General features: G+C 41.8%; 2 protein-coding genes across 2 annotated transcripts in view; one reads left to right on the top strand and one right to left on the bottom strand.

The window, feature by feature from the left end:
* The window catches only part of LOC122549124 (mitochondrial folate transporter/carrier-like), a 47,404-nt gene extending 45,418 nt beyond the window's left edge, over positions 1 to 1,986 (bottom strand). Inside the window, exon 1 of the mRNA XM_043688438.1 lies at positions 1,731 to 1,986. Coding sequence (XP_043544373.1) covers positions 1,731 to 1,899 — 169 coding nt within the window. The 5' untranslated portion in view covers positions 1,900 to 1,986. The remainder of the gene's footprint in view (positions 1 to 1,730) is intronic.
* Positions 1,987 to 2,031: 45 nt separating this feature from the next.
* dcaf13 (ddb1 and cul4 associated factor 13) overlaps positions 2,032 to 15,014 on the top strand; it is a 75,144-nt gene continuing 62,161 nt past the window's right edge. The window contains exons 1-4 of the mRNA XM_043688437.1: positions 2,032 to 2,221; positions 4,194 to 4,393; positions 13,362 to 13,469; positions 14,057 to 14,146. Of these exons, the coding sequence (XP_043544372.1) occupies positions 2,152 to 2,221; positions 4,194 to 4,393; positions 13,362 to 13,469; positions 14,057 to 14,146 (468 nt within the window). The 5' untranslated portion in view covers positions 2,032 to 2,151. The remainder of the gene's footprint in view (positions 2,222 to 4,193; positions 4,394 to 13,361; positions 13,470 to 14,056; positions 14,147 to 15,014) is intronic.

The raw sequence follows: 15,014 nt of genomic DNA, 5'->3' as shown, positions 1-15,014 counted from the left end.
GGCCAATGAGCTGAGAAGTGGCAGATGGAGTTTAATTCAGATAAATGCGAGTTGCTGCATTTTGGGAAAGCAAATCTTAGCAGGACTTTTATACTTAATGGTAAGGTCCTCGGGAGTGTTGCTGAACAAAGAGACTTTGGAGTGCAGGTTCATAGCTCCTTAAAAGTGGAGTCACAGGTAGATAGGATAGTGAAGGTGGTGTTTGGTATGCTTTCCTTTATTGGTCAGAGTATTGAGTACAGGAGTTGGGAGGCCATGTTGCGGCCATACAGGACATTGGTTAGGCCACTGTTGGAATATCGCGTGCAATTTTGGTCTCCTTCCTATTGGAAAGATGTTTTGAAACTTGAAAGGGTTCAGAAAAGATTTACAAGGATGTTGCCAGGGTTGGAGGATTTGAACTGTTGGGAGAGGCTGAACAGGCTGGGGCTGTTTTCCCTGGAGCGTTGGAGGCTGAGGGGTGACTTTACAGAGGCTTACAAAATTATGAGGGGCATGGATAGGGTTAATCGACAAAGTCTTTTCCCTGAGTCCAGAACAAGAGGGCATAGGTTTAGGGTGAGAGGGGAAAGATATAAATGAGATCTAAGGGGCAACTTTTTCACACACAGGGTGGTACGAGTATGGAATGAGCTGCCAGAGGAAGTGGTGGAGGCTGATACAATTGCAATATTTAAGACGCATTTGGATGGGCTAATGAATAGGAAGGGTTTGGAAGGATATGGGCCGAGTGTGGCAGGTAAGACTAGATTGGGTTGGGATATCTGGTTTGACTGAAGGGTCTGTTTCCATGCTGTACATCTCTATGACTCTAATGCCCATCCCTAATTGTCCCGAGGGCAAAAGAGAGTCAACCACATCACTGTGGATCTGGACTCACTTGTACCTGGGTCTCTGGATTAACAGTCTAGCAATAATAGCATTGCCTCCCATAGAACACAGGCCTGGACTTCTGGTGTGCTCCTATGGTGACATTACCATAATACCATCACTTTCCTTGTAATGCCAAAACAGAGAGTGAAGATGAAATTATCCTTCCTCTTGGCTGTTTTATGCATTGTGTAACTGAAAACGGGAAAAAAATATTTGGGGAAAGGAACATGTCAGATTTATTACAATAAATCAGCAAAAACAACTGATTTATAAATTCTAAATTAAAAGTTGCATCTTATCCACATTGGGATTTGTGCTACCTTATCTAAAGGAAATCCTAAACAAAAACCGAGCGACACTCCGAAAGCTCGTGTGCTTCCAATTAAACCTGTTGGACTATAATCTGGCGTTGTGTGATTTTTTTAACTTTGTACACCCCAGTCCAACACCGGCATCTCTAAATCATGACAACTTCACTCCCAACACTTGAGCAGCGGTAGAGGCGGAACGGAAGTCAAACCCACACTCTGGATGCGAGGGTTCGAGAGGAGAAATGTCCTACCCCATCTGCTGGAAGGTGGGCGGTTCGGTAAGTGTCCTGTTTGTTCGCAACCCACCTAAGGATTCGTCCGGCAGTGACATTCCCCCATCCCCTCCCCTGTTCATTTTCAGGCCCACACCAGCCAGGCCACCCTGTTCTGTCTCGTCCACTATCCTGCCACATGTCGTCCTCCGAGGCTGGGTAACACCTCGGACACCCCTGAGTGTAGATGGCAGACTGTCTGCTGGTCACTATCCTTTTCTGCTTTAACGGAAAGTGTGGGTGAGGCACGGTGAAATTCAGGACTCCCTTTTACCTGCGAACCTGATCTTGACCAGATCGAGCGGATGCAACGCCAGCGTAGAGACCACCCCGCCGCTGATACCAGCTACCAGGTTCTCATATTTCACCAGCTCCAAGAACTTGAGCAGGGCAGCTGTCCAGCTCAGCTCAGCATTGGGGGCCTGCCCGGCACCTGAGGACATTCCTCTTCTCGGTGAGAGCCCCTTGGAGCCAAATAACAAGCGACACCAATAGAAGAGGGGGCAACTGCCAGGCACGCGCGTCAGAGGGCAAAGGGCAAGGCGCCGCCATCGCTCCGCCCCTTGCGTCAACGTTTTCACGGCGGGGCCTGGTAATTCGTGGCCTAACGAATAGACGGCGGTCACGGCTAAATTTGAAAACGAGTTGGAGGATTACATAGTCGTTGGGCGAGACTGGAATTGGCTCCCCGTACAATGAAGGTGAAAATCCTCTCCCGCAATCCGGACGATTACGTTCGAGAAACGAAGAATGATATTCAGAGAGGTAAGCAGGCTGGAGGTCGGTCTCCTCATTTACTGTCACCACAACAACTGTGGGCTCCCACAGTCCAAAGATGTGCAGATCAGGTGAATTGGCCATGCTAAATTGCCCGTAGTGTTAGGTAAGGGGTAAATGTAGGGGTATGGGGGGGTTGCACTTCGGCGGGTCGGTGTGGACTTGTTGGGCCGAAGGGCCTGTTTCCACACTGTAATGTAATCTAATCTAATCATTTCTTGTGGCACACGACTTGGTTAAAGGCCTCCAGTCTGAAACATAACACTTCGCCGCCACCACCTCCTACTTTCAAGCCAATTTTGTATCCAATTGGCTAGTTCCCCGTGGATTCAATGTGATCTAACCTTATTCTACCATGCTGAACCTTTTGCAGATTTGTGCATGGTGCTGAAGATATGCATCAGCAAACATCCCCATTTCTGATCTTGTGATGGGATGTATTATTTAATATATAATATTTCATCTGATTCATCTGAATATCTGAAAATGGTTAAGCATAGAATATTACCTTGAGGAGCTTTAGCACTTTAGTTGTACAGTGATAGCATCCCCACCTCTGGACCATTAGACTTGAGTTGAAGTCCCTCCTGCTCCAGAAGTTTGTGATTAAAATCCCTGAATGGGGTTGATTAGAAAAGTCTTATCCAGTAGGTTGTTGGCTTCTGGACAGAGAAGAGATCCAGAAAGGAAAGATGGAAACAAGTGTTACAGACAGACAGCATGACACAAAGGAAGAATGAACTCCTTCTGAGCTGTCATCATTCTCTGGAACTTGGCAGGTCTCAGCATATATATAAATCTCCACTATAAAATATACCTTGAGAAACTTGAGAGTTCTTGAGGTCAAGTGGTAGTATCCCTATCTCTGAGCCAGAGTTCAAGTCACACCTGCTCCAATGGCTTATCATAACATCTCTATACTGAAAAATATCCGCAAATTCAAATCAGCTCTCGCCTTACTCCTGATAGGTTGACTTGGGAAATTCAATCGTATCTTGAGGAAATTTAGGGTATTGTGCAGTGGTAGTGTTTCTTGTGTTGTGGGCCAGGAGGCCTGGGTTCAAGTTCCAACTGCAAAAGTGTGCAATGACACATCTGAACAGTTCTTCGACTTATTAACTTTGTTTTCTTTCTTTTTCTGCTTTCCACCAGATTCTCTCCCTAAGTATCTTTGTACCTAGCATGGTGCTGTAACTGGCAACTTTAAACTTTTCACTGTACATGTGATAATAAACCTAACTCAATTCAGAGGTTGAGTAAAATAAACCTTGTCTCTACTGAGACATCCTTGGACACAGTGATAGTGACCCTCCATCTGAGCTAGGAGGCTGAATCCAAGTCCCACTTGTCCCAGAGGTACTTTATAACATTTCTGAAAAAGTAGATTTTTTTTTTAAAAAGTCCTTTAGGAATTATTGCAGTAATATCCTGGAAATGAGAGACTGACCTCCAACACCTGCTGCTATTGCCCTTCTTTCGTGGTGGCTCAGAAAATTGTACATTCCTTCATGACAAATGGTAACTGGAAATCAGGAAGTGACAGACTTAGTAAATGCAACTTTTGTCTTTCACAGTGGAACAAAATTCCAGTAATGATGGAAACTTAAAATAAAAATACAACTTTTTTGTACTAGTGTCCACATGGAGAAGGGCATGTGCCCGAAACGTCGAATCTTCTGTTCCCTAGATGCTGCCTGACCTGCTGTGCTGTTCCAGCAATAAAGTTTCAGCTTTGATCTCCAGCGTCTGCAGACCTCACTTTCTCCACATGGAGACCCATGATTGCGTGTGTGATTTGGGAAGGAGGTGCATCATATTAAAGGAAGGTTATTGGTGTGTGGTCTAATTACATGCCACTACTGATAGAATATGTTTACTTTAATAACATATACTCTAATAACTTTGTCAAAATAATTGACTTTGTTCTCATTTGTTAAATCTCCAATTTTTATATGCTCAGTTCCAAGGAATTATGATCCTGTACTGCATCCTTTCGAGGTACCAAGGGAGTACACGAGAGCACTGAATGCAACCAAGCTGGAACGGGTTTTTGCTAAACCTTTTGTAGCATCATTGGATGGTCATGGAGATGGAGTGCATTGTATGGCCAAACACTTTAAGAGTTTGTCCAGAATAATCTCTGGAGCTTGCAATGGCGAGGTGAGTGATGTATGATTTATTGTCATAAAATACAGTTTGGTTTATGGTGGCAGAGTAGAGAGAACTTAAGTTGGTTGTGGGCAGTGACAAATAGATTTGTCATAGTCTATGGTGTGATTTTTATTAATTCATTCATGAATGTGTGAAAGCCTGGCTAGGCTAGCATTGATTACCCATCCCTAATTTTTCAGAGGGTAGTTAAGAGTCAACCACATTGCTGTAGTCTGGAATGGCGTGTAGCAACTAAAAACATATAACAAAGTACAAATACAAAGCAAGCTTAAAGCAGTACAGAGGAACCTTCTGGATGTAGGGTTGCTCGCTGAGCTGTAACGTTCGTTTTCAGACGTTTCGTCACCATTGTAGGTAACATCTTCAGTGAGCCTCTGAATGAAGCACTGGTGGCGTAGCCCGCTTTCTATTTAATATTTGAGTTTCCTAGGATTGGTGATGTCATTTCCTGTTCTTTTTCTCTGGGGTGGTAAACGGGATTCAAGGCAATGTGTTTGTTGATAGAGTTCCAGTTGGAATGCCATGCTTCTAGGAATTCTTCTGAGTGTCTCTGTTTGACTTGTCCTAGGATGGATATGTTGTCCCAGTCGAAGTGGTGTCCTTCCTTATCCATATGTAAGGATACTAGTGAGAGAGGGTCATGTCGTTTTGTGGCTAGTTGATGTTCATGTATCCTGGTGGCTAGTTTTCTGCCTGTTTGTCCAATGTAGTGTTTGTTACGGTTCTTGCAAGGTATTTTGTAAATGACATTAGTTTTGCTTGTTGTCTGTACAGGGTCTTTCAAGTTCATTAGCTGCTGTTTTAGTGTGTTGGTGGGTTTGTGGGCTACCATGATGCCAAGGGGTCTGAATACAGAGGAACCTTTGATTATCCGGCATTCAATTATCTGAATATTGGATTATTCGGCAAGATCGCAAGATGCTTGGCTAAACTATTTAATTAGATCTGATTAGATTAGATTACAGTGTGGAAACAGGCCCTTCGGCCCAACAAGTCGACACCCACCCGCCGAAGTGCAACCCACCCATACCCCTACATTTACCCCTTACCTAACACTACGGGCAATTTAGCATGGCCAATTCACCTGATCTGCACATCTTTGGACTGTGGGAGGAAACCGGAGCACCCGGAGGAAACCCACGCAGACATGGGGAGAACGTACAAACTCCACACAGTCAGTTGCCTGAGGCAGAATTGAACCCGGGTCTCTGGCGCTGTGAGGCTACAGTGCTAACCACTGTGCCACCGTGCCGCCCATGCAATCTGGCATTCAGTTATCCAGAATTCGATTAACGGAATGCAATACTTTCTGTCCATGTCCTTCGGATAATCGGGGTTCCTCTGTACATTATTGTCCATTTTAGCACCTAATTTCCAAATCGTAATAATGTATCAAACCTTCATGTGTACCTACTGTGTGAATGGTTAAATTTTGAGAGTTCAGGCTGTTCAGAAAGGGAGGCTATCTGAGACAAAGTCAAAAGCTTTCTATCCTTTTTTTTGTGGAGATTGGATCCTGGAAGGGGACACCAAAATAGGTCTCCATTTCCCATGTTTTAACTTCAAAATCACTAAGCACATTTTTTAAATTTTCTTAATTTTGTTTTCTGGACTTTAATTCCTTTGTTTTCATTTTTATTTGCTAAAAAGTTTTTTTTAAATTTTATTTCTTTTTTTGATTCACTATATCATTCAAAATGCATTCTAATAATATAACCCTTACCATTATTTGATTGTACTCCTCTGAATTTGGCTCCTTTCTCCTCCGCAGACCAGCCTTGTTCCTGCTTCATGTTTGTCTGTACCTATCACTATTATTTCACAATTTTACTAGCTTGCTACAATTCCTTGTGTGCTATGTGAGGCATCAATTCAAACAACAATGTTGAATACAACATAAAGAGCCACATTATGGCACATTGGAAGAGATGAAGTGTAAAATAAATACTTTCTCGTTAGATGTATTATTATAAGCCCCTTGTAATTATGTTCAGTGACTGATTGATTGTTTGATTAAACTGAAAAAATAAATAAAATGCGTGGTCTATCAAGCCAAATTTCACTCTGCAATCTCAATTCCAGATTTATCATCAGCTGAGATTCCAACACAAAATCCACTGCTTTGTGAAGTTTTGATGTGAAGGTCCCAGTGTTCAAAGTCTGAAATCAAATGACACCAGGTTACAGTTCAACAGATTTATTTGAAATCACCAAGCTTTTGGAGTGCTGCTTGTTCATCAGGTGAAATGGAGGAAAGTGTACAAGCACAGAATATATAGACAGAGAGATAATGGCAAGATGATTCCAGGCAATTAAGAGTGTCAACATAAAAGTACAAATAGTGGGAGTGGTGTGTCAACAAGTTGAATAACAAGTCTTTGCAGGTGATCAAAAGTGTCAAATGGTGTAGTAAAGTGTCACCAGCTGAAAAACAAGTGAACGGATGACCTACCAATTGATTAATTGGGGCAGAGAGATAATTACAAAATATCATTGATTACTTATTATTATCTTGCTACATTAATCAGTTTATATAGTTTTCCATTACTTGTTATTTTGGTTAGACCCTCACCATGCAACTCTGATACCTATTTATGTTATTCCAGCCATTTGGTTTGTCTCTAGCACCGTCTTATTTTTGATTAATTGCATTTGTCTCTCTGCCTTAATTGATCGGTTCATAGGTCATCCCTTTGTTTGTTATTTAGCCTGGCAACACTTCACTCATACTATTTGTACTTAGGCCGTAAGACATAAGAGCAGAAATTAGGCCATTCAACCCATAGAGTCTGCTCTGCCATTAAATCGTGGTTAAAAGGTTTCTCAACCCCATTCCCCTGTTTTCTCCCCATAATCCTTGATCCCACATGACAATCCAGAAACTACCTATCTCTGTCTTAAATATACTCATTGCCTGGCCTCCACAGCCTTCTATAGCAGTGAATTTCACAGATTCATCACTGTCTGACTGAATTAGTTGTTTCTTATTTCCATTCTAAGGCTGTGCCCTCGCGTCCTAGTCTCCAACCAATGGAAACATCTTCCCAACATCCTCTGTCCAGGGCATTTAGTATTCTGAAAGTTTCAATTGGATCTGCAACTCCTCATCCTTCTACACTCCATCGAATGTAGACCTAGAGTTCTCAAACGTTCCTCATATGTTAAGTTTTTCATTCCGGGTGGATTCACTAACTTCCTCAGAACACACTCCTGGGCCAGTACATGCTTCCTGAGATATGGAGCCTAAAACTGCACACAATACTCCAAATGTGGTCTGACCAGAGCTTTATAGAGCCTCAGAAATGCATCCCTGTTTTTATATTCAATTCCTCTCAAAATAAGATTAGATTAGATTAGATTCTCTACAGTGTGGATACAGGCCCTTCAGCCCAACAAGTCCACACCGCCTGCCCCTCCGAAGACAAACCCACCCAAACTCATTCCCCTACCCTATATTTACCCCTGACTAACACTGTGGGCAATTTAGCATGGCCAATTCACCTGACCTGCACATCTTTTGGATTGTGGGAGGAAACCGGAGCACCCAGAGGAAACCCACGCAGGGAGAATGTGCAAACTCCACACAGACAGGCGGGAATCAAACCTAAGATCCTGGTGCTGTGAGGCAACAGTGCTAACCACTGAGCCACCATGCCGCCCCTAAATAAATGCCAATGTTGCATTTGCCTTCCGAAATACTGTCTCAACCTGCAAGTTTACTTTTGAGAGAAGCCGAGACTAGAACTCTCAAGTCTCTTTGCACTTCAGACTTCTGAATTTTCTCCCCATTTAGAAAATAGCCCATGCTTCTATTCTTCTTACGAAAGTGCACAACCTCCCATTTTCCCATGTTGTGCTCCATCTGCCACTACTTTACTCACTCTCCTAACCAAATCCTTCTGCAGCCTCCCTGCCTCCTCAATACTACCTGTCCCTCCACCCGTCTTTGTATCATCTGCAAATTTAGCCAGAATGCCCTCAGTTCCTTCATCCAGATTATTAATGTATAAAATGGAAAGTTATGGTCCCAACACTGACCCTGGCGGAACACCACTTGTCACCGGCTGCTATCCTGAGAAGGACGCTTTCATCCCCACTCTCTGCTTTCTGCCAGACAGCCAGGTTTTATCCATGCTAGCATCTTGCCTCTAACACCATAGGTTCTTATCTTACTTCGTAACCTCCTGTGTGGCACTTTGTCAAAGGCTTTCTTGAACTCCAGATAGATAACATCCATTGGATTTCCTTGATCTAACCTGCTCATTACTTCCTCAAATAATTCTCGCAGATTTGTCAGGCATGGCCTCACCTTGATGAAACCATGCTGACTTTGCCGTATTTCACCATACACGTCCAAGTATTCAGAAATCTCATCCTTCACAAAAGGATCCATGATCTTAGCCATGACCAAGGTCAGGCCGGTCTGTAATTTTCCATCTTTTGCTTTACTCCCTTTTTAAACAAGGGTGTCACGTTAGCAATTTTCCAGTTATCTGGGACCCTCCCTAATTCTTGCAATTCCTGAAAGATCACCACTAATGCCTCCACTATTTCTTCAGCTATCTCCCTTAGAACTCTGAACTCTGTAGACTCTCTGGTCTTAGTGATTTATCCACCTTCAGGCCATTCAGTTTTTCTAGCACCTTCTGCTTTGTGATGGCCACCATTGTCAGCTTTGCCCCCTGAATCTCTGGAATCTTTGGGATATTACTTGTCTTTTACCATGAAGGCTGATGCGAAGTAATTGTTCAATTCCTCATCCATTTCCTTATTCCATACTACTCTCTCCAGCTTCATTTTCCAGTGGTCCAATGGCCACTTTTGCCTCTCTTTTGCCCTTTATATATCTAAAGAAACTCTTATAGTCTTCCTTTATATTACTGGCTAACTTAACCTCACACTTAATCTTCTCCCACCTTATTTCTTTTTTTTTTGCTGCTGTCTGTTGGTCTTTGCAAGCTCCAAATCCTCTGGTTTCTCACTGCCCTTCGCCACATTATATGCTTTCTTTTTTGCTTTTATGCTGTCTCAGTTTTCCTTAGTCAGCCATGATTGCCTCATCCTCCCTATACCATGCTTCTTTTTCCGAGGGATGATTTTTAGCATGTGTCTCCTGAATTATTCATAGAAACCCCTATTCCACTGTCGTTCCTGCTAGGGTCCTCTACCAGTCTATTCAGATCAGGGCCTCCCTTGTGCTTTTGCAGTTGCCTTTATTCAGCTTTAATACCATTACCTCTGATTCTGTGTTCTCTCTCTCAAATTGCAGAGGAAATTCAGTCATGTTATGCCTCTACAAATTCTCTACAAACCAGCCTCTACAAATTCTCTGGTTGTCCTCTGTTTAGCTTGTCCAATTATATCATAGTGTTGTCCCAGTCAAATTTATTGTCCTTGTTATCTGTGTGTATGGCTACTAGGGACAGCTGGCTGTGGCGTTTAGTAGCTAGTTGGTATTCATGGATGCGGATGGCTAGGTGTCTGCCTGCTTGTCCTATATAGTGTTATGTACAGTCTTTGCATGAAATCTTATAAACTCCTTTCATCTTGCACATGATGGGTATTGGGTCTTTTGAGAGAAGTCTGGCTGTTTGTTCTGAGATGTTTTTATATAAAGTAGCAAGTTAGATTGTGGCAGTCCTCCTCATGTTTGTCTGCAAGGCATCAGTGGATGAAGTTGCGGGGATTTCCGTTCTTGGCAAAGACTTTGTAGAAGTGTTCTTCTCTTCACCTTTTGAACAGGGTCCTAATGCAGCTTCTCCTGTGTGTGTTTGGATGGTTGCTGTTGTAGTTCAGGATGTGGTCTGTATGGCTATCTGTATGCTTTAATTGTGCATTCACCGTTCTGTGTTCTTTCTACCATCACATCCAGGAATGGGAGTTGATAGTTTGTTTCGCTCATATATTTGATTCCTGTGAGCATGGATTTGATAATCTGGTGTGTGTTCTTGATCTCTGTTCTCTTATTTATTTAAAGAGTATCATCCACGTATCTGACCCAGACTTTGGGTTGGATTTGTGAGAGGGCTGTTTGTTCCAGTCTTTGCATCCAGTCTTTCCAGTCCAGCTTCTGTTATGAGCCTGGAGATGGCTTAGCCCATAGGTGTCCCATTGATTTGTTCATGTTTCTGGCTGTTGAATATGAAGTGTGTCATCAAGCATGGGTCTAATAGCTTGAGTATGCAGTCCTTGTTGATAGGTTCCCTATCATGTCGTCTGTTCTGTTTGTCCAGGAAGTTGGCTTTTGTCTCTCTGGCAAAAGTTTTGCCAAATTTGTGCCTGTGTGCTTCCTTCTGCTTCACATGATAAAGGAGCAGTGGTTTGAAAGCCTTGATCTCACACAAGCCTGTTGGATTATACAGGCTTGGATTATGTGACTTCTGACTCTAAGAAGTATTCTAAAACACCAACTTGTGCATGATGAATGTCATAAAAGCAACATTATTTGAAACGCAGAAAAATAAAATACTGTAGATGATAGAAATCTGAACATCACACAAAAAATACTGGAAATATTTGTCAAGTCTGGCAAATCTGTAGAGAGAGAAAATGGAAAGGCTTTTGAGATAGAAACAGAATTAACATTTCAGGTCTGTCAGATTCAGGTCTCTTGAAAATTCATAACCAATGAGAGAGAAATCCTATTCTCTGACTATTACGCAACTCTCTCTATGTTGCTACATTCTTTGTCCTGATGGTTCTTCACCCCATCTTGAGCTGTTGTTTTGCACTGCTTCTTTTTGTCTCATAATGTATGTGTGGCCTCGACCTCTCATAACTAAGAATCTGTATTTTCTTCCTCATCCCCATTCTCTTGTAGACTGACCATCTTTGACCTGGAAGCAGTACAGCATGAAAAATGTGTAATTTAAGATGTCAAAGAAGTCTGTCATTGTTTTCAATAATGTTTGGAAAGGCCATTATATGAGTTTGCCCTGATAGTAGTTTTCTTCCAAGTGAACAGGAAAAAGAATTTTGTAATAAATGTGTAATCTTTGTTAGCAAATGTAACGAGTGAACCACAGATTGGTGCCAGGGGCTCCACTATTGGTGATCTATTTTGACAACTGAATGAAAGGACAGACTGTAATGCAGCCAGATTTGTTGATGTAAAGTTAGGCTGGAAAGCAGTTTGAGGAGGATACAAAGAAGCTTTAGAGGGATATACATAAGTTAAGTGAGTCAAAAAAAATGGTAGATGGTGAATGATGATGTAGGAAGATGAGTTTGTTCATTTTGGCAGAAGAATAGTAAAGCAAAATATTATGTAAATGGGAAAATAAAACAATGTGACACTGTACATAGATAAAGATAGCCCTTGCACATGATACAAAAAATATTGATGGTGTAGTGAGGAATTCAGAAGACCAATGGAAAGCTCGTCTTTATTTCAAGGAGAAAGGAGTACAAAGTAGGGATGTCTTGCTTACATTCGTGTAACACCTTTGGAGGATATCAGTAGTGTTACAAGCAGTTCAGAGATATACACTTAATTAATTCCTGAGGTGAAGACGTTATCTTCTGAAGAAAGCTTGAGCAGATTTGGCCTATGTTCATTGGACTTTAGAAGATTGAGTGGTGATATTATTAAAACATTCAAGATTCTGACGGGGCTTGGTAGCATCTGTGCTAAGAGGTGTTGCGGGTGGGGGGGTGCTGGAGGGTGGTGTAGGGTTAGTGGGGTTGGGGTGGGCGGGGAGTTTGGTTGCGGTGCGGGCAAGAGGCGGTGTTGGACGGGGTTTGTGAGGCTGTCTTGGGGGTGGGCAGCGGTGGGGAGAGCGGTGTTATGGGAGGGAGAGCGGCAGTGTGCTGCTGCCTAGTCTGAACTGGGAGCAGACTTAATAGAACACTCCGAACCCCAGAGGAAAGACATTGAATCGATTAACTGAATAATCAATTATCTGAACACAATAGTGCTCGCCCATCATCATTCAGATAATCGAGGTTCCCTGTAAGTGGTTTTGAGGAGATTGGAGAAAAATATTTTTCACCCAGAGGATGGTAGAAATATGCAATGTGCTGCCTGAGAGGGTAGTGGAAGCCAGTACTCCAGCAATACTGTATTTTAAGAAGTATCTGGAGGGGCATGCCAGGGCATACACTATTGACCAAGTGCAAATAATTTAATATTAATGTAGTCTGGTGGTCGGCATCACACATGGGTCTTCGTTCTCTGCTATCTGACTCTGACAGTGAATACTTGACCATTGATTATGTTCATGGATGTGTTGGTTGAATGTTTTGACATCGAAAGTTGTGGGTTTTTGTATGAGGGTTGGGGGAGAAGGTGTAGGAAAGAAAGTGCCACATCAGTTTAGCAATTAATATTTTCAGGCTGTGGAGGAGATTTAAAGGGCTGAATAGTCGACTCCTGCTCCTATTTCTTCTGATAATATTCATGTTACTGAGCACATCAGGAAACACTTGTGGAGAGAGGCCAGTAGTTAATCTTTCACGCTGTGATTGTTCGTCAGAAGTGTGCAGCTGGTCTGTGAGCAAGCATGGTTTTGTTGTGGATGTATAGTTAGTTTTGTTTCCTCAATCAGAATGTAGATTGAAGAGATGCCAAAGCTATAAGCAACTTCATGAACTGAGCTGAGTGCATTTTGCAGCTACAGCATTCTTTTTTGGGGCTAAGAGAAATCCATTTAAATCATTATTCATATGTGAACATTGGTGCAGATGTTATTCCAATTACCTCCATCACTCTTTAAAAATAAATTTTGCGATTTATAGCTCTCGTTTATATGACATTAACTGGAGATTTTGCAATTTGTTACATTATCTGGTTGTTATACATTCTGTATGAACTAAATTGCAATTTTAAGAATTTCCAACTCGTCAAACTTTTCAAATAGATAATTGCACTCAGTTTTTTTTTATTTCTGTCTGTTCCTCTGAGAGTTTTTCCCTCTCTGTTTTTGATATAATTTGGCTCTTATTTGTTCTCGCATAGATTAAAATTTGGAACTTAATGAATCGTCAATGCATCCGCACTGTACAAGCACATTCTGGTTTTGTCAGAGGGCTCTGTTCCAGATTCTGTGGTACATCCTTCTTCTCAGTAAGTATTATGGTATATCTTAAGTGTTTTGAGAGCGAAATCAGATGAGACTTAAGACTGTATTCTCTTTGCAAAATTATTTCACCTTTTTTAAATGTGTGATTCATTAGATATTAAGTAAGTATCTGCTATTTTGAACCTTTGATTTAAGTTTTTAATTGTACAGAATAAAAATAACTTTGTTAAAACCTATTTGAGATTTGGTCAAAATTCATGGTTGTATGCCTCAAACCATAATCAGCTCTCTTCTTGTCCCTCAATCAATGACTTATACTAGGTCAAGTATAACATGACGCCCTATGTCATGGATTTAATCAATCTTCAAATTGGAGTAACTGCAAGCACTGAAATATCTTTGAGGGAATTTTGAATTAACTTAACCTTGAAATTTTTCAAAATATAAAATACACTATGAATCTCCTGTTTCGACTGATATCATTTTCATCTATATTATCTGTACTGCAGTTACAAAAAAAAAATTTTAGCTCTCTAAATATGTACCTCACTCGTACAGGACAGATGATAATTATATTTTTTTTTTGAAAATTACCTAATTCTAATAACTTAACCTAATTACTTTTTTAAAGGTTGGTGATGATAAGACCATCAAGCAATGGAAAATGGAGGGTCCTTCATTTGAGGAGCAAGAAGAACCAATACACACAATACTAGGCAAGGTGTGCCACATTTTATTAAAGTTATATAGGAAAAATTCATGGCTGGCATCAATAACTTAACGAAATTGATCATTCTTAGTCATACAGTCATAGAGTTGTACAGCATGGAAACAGACCCTTTGGTCCAACTCGTCCATGCCGACCAGTTATCCCAACCCAATCTAGACCCAACTGCCAGCACCCGGCCCATATCCCTCCAAAACCTTCCTATTCATATACCCAGGAGAAAGTGAGGACTGCAGATGCTGGAGATCAGAGCTTAAAAATGTGTTGCTGGAAAAGCGCAGCAGATCAGGCAGCATCAAAGGAGCAGGAGAATCGACGTTTCCAGCAACACATTTTTAACCTCTATTCATATACCCATCCAAATGCCTTTTAAATGTTGCGATTGTACCAGCCTCCACCACTTCCTCTGGCAGCTCATTCCATACCCGTACCACCCTGTGTGTGGAAAAAGTTGCCTCTTACATCTCTTTTATATCTTTCCTCTCTCATCCTAAACTTATGCTCTCTAGTTCTGGACTCCCTGACCCCAAGAAAAAGGCTTTGCCTATTTAGCCTATCCATGCCCCTCATAATTTTGTAAGCCTCTATAAGGTCACCCCCTCAGCCTCCGATGCTCCAGGGAAAACAGCCCCAGTCTATTCGGCCTCTCCCTGTAGCTCAAATCCTCCAACCCTGGCAACATCCTTGTAAATCTTTTCTGAACCCTTTCAAGTTTCACAACATCTTTCTAATAGGAAGGAGACCAGAATTGCACGCAATATTCCAACAGTGGCTTTACCAATGTCCTATACAGCCGCAACATGACCTCCCAACTCCTGTACTCAATACTCTGACCAATAAAGAAAAGCATACCAAACGCCGC

This window comes from Chiloscyllium plagiosum, chromosome 4 (assembly GCF_004010195.1).
Source record: "Chiloscyllium plagiosum isolate BGI_BamShark_2017 chromosome 4, ASM401019v2, whole genome shotgun sequence".
Classification (NCBI taxonomy): domain Eukaryota; kingdom Metazoa; phylum Chordata; class Chondrichthyes; order Orectolobiformes; family Hemiscylliidae; genus Chiloscyllium; species Chiloscyllium plagiosum.
The sequence above is the reverse complement of the archived record's forward strand: the minus strand, read 5'-3'. Positions and strand labels throughout refer to the sequence as shown.